General features: G+C 36.7%; 2 protein-coding genes across 2 annotated transcripts; one reads left to right on the top strand and one right to left on the bottom strand.

The window, feature by feature from the left end:
* Positions 1 to 3744: 3744 nt before the first annotated feature.
* Positions 3745 to 5052, bottom strand: LOC108602382 (BTB/POZ domain-containing protein KCTD9). The gene is made up of 3 exons (XM_017990493.1): positions 4896 to 5052; positions 4279 to 4813; positions 3745 to 4218 (listed from the first exon to the last, which is right to left on the bottom strand). Exons 1-3 carry the CDS (start codon positions 5039 to 5041, stop codon positions 3904 to 3906), a joined length of 996 nt encoding a protein of 331 aa, XP_017845982.1. The 5' UTR covers positions 5042 to 5052; the 3' UTR covers positions 3745 to 3903.
* A 311-nt stretch (positions 5053 to 5363) lies between these two features.
* On the top strand, positions 5364 to 7049 carry LOC108602097 (transmembrane protein 179). Its single transcript, XM_017990120.1, has 5 exons — positions 5364 to 5525; positions 5595 to 5641; positions 5695 to 5791; positions 5850 to 6093; positions 6149 to 7049. Exons 1-5 carry the CDS (start codon positions 5416 to 5418, stop codon positions 6350 to 6352), a joined length of 702 nt encoding a protein of 233 aa, XP_017845609.1. The 5' UTR covers positions 5364 to 5415; the 3' UTR covers positions 6353 to 7049.
* Positions 7050 to 8747: the final 1698 nt, after the last annotated feature.

The following is an 8747-nucleotide window of genomic DNA, read 5'->3' as shown; positions in this document are numbered from 1 at the left end:
TCTGAGTGGCAGCGGTGTGCTCCAGTTGCCACAAAATAAAAAGAAAAACAAGAGCTACAGCGAAAAGCGTAAAATTTCAACAAAAGTTGTAAATAATTTAGGAAAATGTTTGGCAAATTATTTGAAGTAAACTGCACATTATTGCAGCCTGGAAACATTTTGACTTCTTCACACCCCGCCCCCCAAACTATTTACAAATATGTATATGAATATGTATTATGACTCTTGGCTCGTTGCTTGCCACACAGCATTCATTTCACTTTGGTCAGCTCTGTGGCTGAATCCATTTTTTGTTGTTATTTTTAGTCAAGTGCACTAGAGTCTGGGGCCTAAGTTGGAGCAGCGCGCATACTTCAACAGCCTGAAATGTTATGTAAATTTTCTTCTTTTAGCTTTTGGCATGATGATGAAGTTTTTTCTCCTTTTTTTTTTTATTTTTTTTGCTGCAAGGCATGGCGCGTCTCAAACTAATAAAATGTGTAGGCAATTTTAACAGCAGAAAGTTCAACGAAATTTCTTGGACACTCTAAGCTTAAGCTCCACTATGTGAGTTGCAAATCCGCCGTAGACAACTTTTTAAGCAGAAAACATTGCCATTTGTTGACTTTCAAGCAGCTTTTGGTTGAGCTTTGTGTGCAATTTCCACAAACTACGACAAAAAAGCAGAAAAACTTTGTCAGGTTTTTCCTTTGCTTTGCTTTCATTTTGCCATATTTTCTTTTGATATTATTTATGGCTGCCAGAAAGATGAGTTGGGATGCGCTAAAGTTTTTTTTTTTTATTATTATTAAAGCTGTGTGAAAATTGCGGCTTAAACTGTTAACAATAACAATAAGCGCAGCAACAAACCGTCGAGAGTTGGCGGAGTGTGATAAGCGTTTTGGCTTTTGCTTTATAGAGTTGTCAAGTGCTCATAAAAATGCGTGTCCTACCTGGGTGACACGCCTATTTTGGGTTTCGGCTAACATGGGTTAAGTGTCGCTCATTAGCAAACACACACACATACACACAGATGCATACAAAACAAATTCGTATGAAGTTGTCAACGCTGAGAGGCCACTTGGACTAAAGTGTTTACTTCCCACTCTCCATCTCGCTCTCGCTCTCTTTATCTTTATTTTCGTTTTTGCAGTCAAACGCAGCATGTAGCCGAAGCACTGCTCTTGACCCTGGGTACTCGCAACTGTGACAAACAACAGTTAAGTGTAAATGACTAGCGCCTATGACTCAGTCTGAGTTGTCCTTGTGTCCTTGTATCCTTGCGTGCATTTGTCACATAAAAAAGGAACAAGAACAACACGAACGACCGCAAAATGTATACAAAAATTAATATTTTTTGATGTTCAAACTCTATCTTAATTCAATTAAACTGTTCCCTGGTTGGTCCTAAAGTGGCAGCTTCACTAATTAAATTTTAACGTTGCCAAGTTTCAATGGCATATGAAAATTTAATTGTCTTTGGTTTATGCCTCGTAGCTCGTAAAGCTTGAACTCTATATTATTTTACTTTGCCAAAAAAAAAAATATAAAAGAGAAAAATTACTTTAAAGCGCAACGAACCATATAACATAAAAACGAGCGAGCGCCAGGCAAATTATGAAAAGTACAGCGTAAAGCGGCATAGAAAAGTGGAAAATGCGCAAAACCGCAAAATGTAAAATGTAAATGGGAAAAAAATGCATAAAAAGGCGCAGAGCAAAGCAAACGAGTCTGAGCCGTCAGCTGTCGACGGCGCTGCTGCTCTTGAGCTTGAAAGGTAGCTCTGTGCGCTCAAAGAGAGCAGAGGGAGCAAGGAGGAGTTACAGGCAAACAAACAATTTTATCCTGCTACCTACATAAATATGCATTGCATACATAAAATAAATAGTGTGTCTGCGGCGGGTCTGGCAATTACGTCAATTGCGCAAAAATTTTCAAATCTAACAAAACAAAACTGAAACCGTTAAGCCGAATTTTTGTTTTTATGGGTAAAAATTTGTTTCTTTATTTAACAGGATTTCCGTTATTTGCAACTTAATCTAGTTTTAGGGGAAGGAGCAACAATAGATCACATGAATGTTTATATGGCTGGATACTTATTACATTATTTACATTTTAAATAGTTTTTAAATTAATTAAATTACAAAATTACTCTTGTTCTATTCTAGCTAGAAAGGCAAAAAAAAAAACAAACTGTGTGCACTTGAAAAACGCATAACGAAAGTCAGTCCTAGGCCGGGCTGTTAGTCTGATTTCTCTTGGCGTCTGATTCATTGCCCGTTTTAGTGAAGCTTTTGCATACTACAATATAGTACTAGTATGTTTGTTGATGTGGAGCTGTGCTGAATGATACTGTTGTTGTTTGTTTGCATGTATGAGTGTTAATATCATTGCTGGAATTGTTGCAGACGTCGCGTCGCTGTCGGCGCTTTGTCTGCGCAGATTAACTCATGCCAAGCGATCCATCCATTCAAGCCGGGACTAAAGCTCTGGGGCGTGGCATTCGCCAACAATTGTGTTTTCATTTATGAAAACCACAGTTATATAAAAAAAAAAATGATTTCAAGAACAGCACTCCACTCACACACACACACACCTGAGTTTGTAGTAGTTGTAGTAGTAGTAGTACTGCAGCAGTAGCCGGCATGCCGGTTATATTTTCTTTTCATTCGTGTTTTTTTTTTTTCGAACTGCAACTTTAATTGGACGCTGCAGTTGAGAGCGTTGGCAAACGTGTTTCTGGCAAACAGAAACACACAGATACACACACACACATACATACATCGATACATTTGGCATTCATTTCCTACGCGGCTTAAAGCGAGGTCAACTCTCATCGCTTTGTTAGACACAGTTGTGGGGGCGTTCAGTTGACTTACCTTTAGCCAAACATGGCGACCTCTCTGCTTACTAAAGCCGTCAGTTATCAATCGCTGTGCTTGAGATAACGGGACGCGGGTGGTGGTTCTTGCTCTTCCGTTCTGTTTGGCAAAGTGCACGCACACAATCACAAAAGTCACCCGTTTGCCTTGTATTTGTGCAAAAAGAAAGAAATTAAACGATAATTTGTTGTGAACACCAGACGCGTTTGTAACCCCTCTCGCTCTAGCTCTAGCTAACACTGCACGTTGCTTGTTTGCTCTTCGTTTCTTTTTTTCTTCATTTACTTTTACTTCATAACGCGTCGTTGTTGCCGATGTTGCATGCTGCACATTTCACTTATTCTCAATACAAATGCACTTTTTTTCTTTGATTTGTTTCAATTTGAAATACTATGCTTTTGCTCTTTTACGTTTTGTGGCGTATTCTTGCGTCTTGCTTCACACGGCTATCCTGCGTGGGCAAGGATATGAATAAACACTGAAAATCACTCCAAATAATTTCGACTTTGTGAAATTTGATATTTAGCACTAGTTTGTTGTTAATAAGACTATATTTGCATGATTTTTTTCATTTTTATATTATAATCGTAGTTTACACAGCCGCGTTACAAACTCCGCGACATCGACCTTACATCCGCACCAAACAACAACAACAAAATAGTGTATCTTTGAGATTCATGAATTGAACCACTGAACCAATGAACGTGCGCTTTGCAACACTACCCTTATTTCGCGCCTATCGTTATCGTATGCCAGTTTAACAGCCAGCTATCGAAAAGGAATCGACGAGTAAAGTAACAATTGTTTAAGTTTGATCAATAAATATTAAGCTTGTTATATATTATCTGATTGTATTGTAGCCGATAAAATGATTAAATTAATATTGCAGCATGCTTAAATAATACTGATGAGGCTTAAGTAGAATATTTAAATAAATGGGTATTTACAATAAGTTAAGTTAAAACCGCATCACAAATTGCATACATATCTTACTTACAAACTAATAATAAAGCATAAAGCTCAATTAAAAGGCACGTGGAGATTAACGTATTGCTTGTGACATATGTAGTGGTGTTACCATAAGCGTAAGCTCAGCATCTTTAAGATTGGCCCCGCGCAAATTAGCTTCTTGCAAATCACTGCCTGATAAATTACAGCGCTCTAAATCTGCACCAGCTAGAACAGCAGCCCGCAGATTGCAATTCTTCATGTTAGCGTTCTTAAGATTCGCAACCCGTAGATTGACACCAGCCATGTTGCTACTCTCCAAACAGGCGCCTTTCAGATTCACCCCCTCCAGATTTGTACGCACTCCTGTAGGATCCTCGAAATTACACCCACGCAAGTTAGCGCCTTCCTGTAAAATTTCAAAAGCTAATTAGCCGTATGTCTAAAGTTGTCTATTGCAGTTACTTGCCATATTAGCACATAAACCACGTACGGAAACCAATTGAGCGCATTCTAAATTGGCAAACTGCAGATCTGCTCGCTCCAGGCAGCAATAATTCAGATTTGTATGCGATAAATTGCAGCGCGACATATTGGCGTACTTAAAGTTAACATAGCGGAAGTCGAGCTTGCGCAGATCCGCACCAGCCAAGTTGACACCTTGAAATCGCAGCTCGGTTATCGCGGAAGTTTGTATAATAGCTTTTATTACGTCCATGCGAGTCAATGGAATGTCCGCAACCTGCTGCTCTTGCTCCTGCTTTTCTAACAGCTCTTCCAGTTCTGTGACTAAATTGTAGATCCCAAAGAAGCGTGCCTCTTCTAGCACCCCCTTTAAGCTAACATTCTCCTCGCAGACAAACTGGCCATGGCGTAAATAGTTTATAATTGGCTCAAAATAACGAGCACTTCTGTCGATCAAATATGCACCCTGTTCATCCTTTTCGCTGGGCATCATACTACCGCTTTGCGAAAACATACGCGCCAACATTGAGTCTGGTTCGCTGCATTGTTTATAATTTATGCAAAAATATCATTTATAAATATGTACATACGATTTGATTGAGCTCTGATTTGTATGCTTACCGCATTAGTGTATCTATTGTTGTTGTGTAGATTTTTCCACCTACATTAAGCTTAATCCATTTGCTGCTTGGAAAAGTGTTTACATTTTGTGTCTGGCACATTGCATCTGTAGTATTTAAATTTTCATTTTCTTGCTCGGTTTCCATTTTCGCGATTGTTTTCGGTTTAATGCAGTCAAGACTGCGAAATTCGCTTCTATCCCGTCAAATCTGGCGGTTTTTATAAACGTAAAAAATACTAAAACTGCGATTTAATACATTAAAAAAAAAGCTAAAGTCAGCTGTCGCTTCTAATAATGTTTGTAAATTTAATGGACATTTTAATGGCATTTTGATTCTTGTAATGGCATCCAATCAATGGTTTATGAGCAGTTAAAATGTAAAATAAAACACATTTTGTGATAATATTAAAACATAAATTGAAACAACATATTCGATTATTGTATGATTAATTGTGCCATCACTAAGAAGTGCATAGAAAATAAACAAACTATATAAATCATTACCAAAATACAAATATAATGGCTTTGGCAAATGTACTTTTGCTTAGTCAAATCGCAGGGCATGTATTGCTTTTCATATTATCGCTATGCATTGTGCTGCCCTTGTCCATCAATGTCCACCAGTTTTGGTATGTATTCAGCGACGTAATAGCAACAAATTGTTAAAAATGACTAATTAATATTAACATTACCAACAGCGGACACTGCTTACTGTTCACAACGGGCAAATGGCGCGAAGAAGATGGTAAGTTGTGCCAAAAAATATAGCTATGTTCATATAATAGTATTTGATTTTAGGTATGTTCGATGTAAACTGGGCCTCGTACGGATTTTGCAGCTTTCCGCTTGTTACTGGCGTCCTTTTATTTATAATATCTGTAGTGCAAATCTATCGGTTAGTAGCATACATTAAATTTTTGGATTATAAATCAACTAACTGTTTATTATTGCAGCTATGTGCGCATGAAAGACGAGGAATCGTTTATTGCTCTTTTTGTTGATGTTGTGCTAGGTATATGGATGCTGGCCATGTCCATTTTATCTGCAATTTTCATTACCCTGGGATTCATTGTTTGGTGTGACAGCATGACTGAGCGTTTTCCATCCTGCGAGACGTCGGCCGGTCAAAACATAATACGTGGCGACACTGACAAAATTAATACGTCAAGCTTTTACATTGAAATGGGCACTACACAGGCAAGTTAAGCAATTTGCGCTTAGTTGCAAATATACTTAAATTTTTGTTTTATAGTTTGGCGCCTGGGGAGCATTCGCAATTTCTGTGGGCATTGGCGTCATTGCTTTACTAAAACTAATCCATAATCATCAAGTGCGCAACATAAAGGTGTCTATGTATTTAGAGCGTCAGCGCTTGGTTAATCAAGAACAGTTCGAAGGACGCTCATCACCACCACTCACATCGGGCGCTGCCTCCGACTCTGATCAGAATAAATAGTTGGCGAATCTGACAGTAGAACATTTTGTTATTTTGTACGTATTTATTACTATAATGAGCATAGTAATCTTCACAATTATTGTATCGCTCGAAATTCGGCAGCACACAGTTATTCTGTAATCGAAATATTATTGTGATTGTGTTGCAATAACAAATCTATATTAAGTTGATAAGTTATTTACGTGATATTTTATATATATGTAATCGTTTAATCAAACCAATCCATTAAATTGTATGATAACCAAAAATATTTGTGTTTATTACAAGACGGGTAGGACTACTAAGCATATGCTTAGTGCGAGGGCTAAAAGGAGGCTTGGAAGCACTGAAGACGATGATCAATCTTAATTGGAATCCCCTTTTATTTTGTGTAGTTAGAAAAACGAAGCAACCTAAATAGCTACTAATACTTACCACAATATTACAGTGAAAATAAAATGCATTGAATTCTGTTATGTCTGTTACATTTATTTTGCTGTTATTTCCTTTTCTTTACCGGTATTTTTGTTGCAAGACTTTGTCGTACTGTCAAAAGAATTTTGGGGGATTGGATTTTCACATTTGCATTTTCAACAAAATGTTTTCTTTTAAATACTTTAAAGCGATATCCATTGTACATTATAAATTCCGTATTTGCTTGCATAGTCTGTTTTTAACAAATTCCTCTAGGATTCATCATCTCTATCATAATTTTGTTCGACAAACTCTGCTTTTCAATATAGATAACATACATACTTAATTCATTGATTCATATCATTCAGCTCTTGGACTGCATAAAGTTTAATTTAATATGGAGCAAAAATGGTGGCATTTTACTTTGGTTTAGAGAAAAATAGTTACTTTTACAATTATGTATGTATGTATGTGTATGGGTTTGTTCGGTACTCTTGCCATCTTGAAACAATTGTTGGCTCAAAACAGTTTTACGTGTTTTGATTTTTCATTTTTTCGATCTGCTTCTTATAAATTAATCTACATTAATGTATGTTCTATAATTAGTATTTTTAGTTGTTTTTGTATTTTTTATTAATTTTTTATATTTTTTTTTTGTATTTTTTGAGTTTTTTTATTTTTTTTTTGGATTTTTTGTTGGTAATTATGTTTTTGGATTTCTTTGAATATTATATACTTAAACTATCTTTTTTTTATATAATTCAAATAAATGAAATAATAAAAATAATGGAAAAACTATGTTAGTGTAATGTTGTTCAAGTGTATTTTTGTATAAATTATTGTTATAACTCAAATCACCTGTCAGTTGCAATTCCTGTGCTTGGGGCTAATCGATTCAATTTGAGTTAAAATTGAATAAATTTGGGAATATGACATGTTCCAGTCAGAGTGCTATGCAATTTATTTTTTAGAAGTGTTTGTGTAAGTGTGAAAGTGTATTGAGCCAAATAAGTCGAAAGGCAATAATTTAAAAAAAGTATGTTTAGTATGTTTTTCTCCTTCTTGACGCGCATTTTTGTGTTTGTTTTTGGTCTTGTTTGTGTGTGTGTTTTTTTGTGTAATTGCATTGCATAGCGAACTGACTTGGCTAAGAGCATGCCAATTTGCCAATATGGGTTACGGAAATCAGCTGTGGCCTGATCAACCCTCAAGCACTGAGCCCCGTAACTGCAGCTAGACCAGGTGGTTTGCTGAACTAAAATCAAGCTATAAGTGGGAGGGTGTTTAAATGAATGTTTGTGAACTGATTGGAGGGCGGGTTGGAGGGGGTAACACCGTTATGCGATTTCCGTCTGCATAACAGTTTAATGCGCTAAAACTGTCTGTTTGTGTATCGAAGATTCGTTTATTTTCTGATTACTAACCATAATTATAAAACAATACACTAAGTATTGTTATACAGTTATAAGAAGTAATAAGAAAATAAGCAAATAAAAAAAAATATGAAAACAGTGCCGGTGCGGCACTGTGTGTGTGTGCTTATGTGTTTTGTTGTGTTGTTTGTGTGTGTTTGTGAGAGTTTGTTTCTGTTTGTGTATGTTTTAATTCGTTTTCTTTTCTTATCTCTACCTATTCCATACGAATATAGGAATGGATATTAATATGAAAATATACGAATTAAAAACAGTGCCTTGGTAATTCCAGCCAACTTTGCAACCTAGAAACTTAGTTGACGAAAGCTTTGGCACTGTGTGTGTGTGTATGTGTGTGTAGTAAAATCAGGGGATAGGGTAGTAGGTACCCCCTACCTTTAACTGTCTGTATTGGGATGAGATGCTTGCGCAGTTGCACATCTGCGTGGCAGATACTGCGCAATCACCCGCTCCCTGGTGTGAGTTTAAAGGCAGGGGAAATGATCTGCAAATTACCGCGCTGGAAGCTTGGTAACCGAATATTGTCATTTCCACTACCTTTATGTTTGTGTTACAGGGACGAGATGTTT

The sequence above is a fragment of the Drosophila busckii genome, chromosome 3R (assembly GCF_011750605.1).
Source record: "Drosophila busckii strain San Diego stock center, stock number 13000-0081.31 chromosome 3R, ASM1175060v1, whole genome shotgun sequence".
Lineage (NCBI taxonomy): Eukaryota > Metazoa > Arthropoda > Insecta > Diptera > Drosophilidae > Drosophila > Drosophila busckii.
The sequence above is the reverse complement of the archived record's forward strand: the minus strand, read 5'-3'. Positions and strand labels throughout refer to the sequence as shown.

Coding starts and splice junctions, on each gene's coding strand:
- LOC108602382 (XM_017990493.1), bottom strand. CDS start 5,041: ATGGAAACCGAGCAAGAAAATGAAAATTTAAATACTACAGATGCAATG. Junction 4,814..4,895: donor ACAATAGATACACTAATGCG/GTAAGCATACAA, acceptor TAAACAATGCAG/CGAACCAGACTCAATGTTGG. Junction 4,219..4,278: donor GTGGTTTATGTGCTAATATG/GCAAGTAACTGC, acceptor GAAATTTTACAG/GAAGGCGCTAACTTGCGTGG.
- LOC108602097 (XM_017990120.1), top strand. CDS start 5,416: ATGGCTTTGGCAAATGTACTTTTGCTTAGTCAAATCGCAGGGCATGTA. Junction 5,642..5,694: donor CAAATGGCGCGAAGAAGATG/GTAAGTTGTGCC, acceptor ATTTGATTTTAG/GTATGTTCGATGTAAACTGG. Junction 6,094..6,148: donor TTGAAATGGGCACTACACAG/GCAAGTTAAGCA, acceptor TTTGTTTTATAG/TTTGGCGCCTGGGGAGCATT.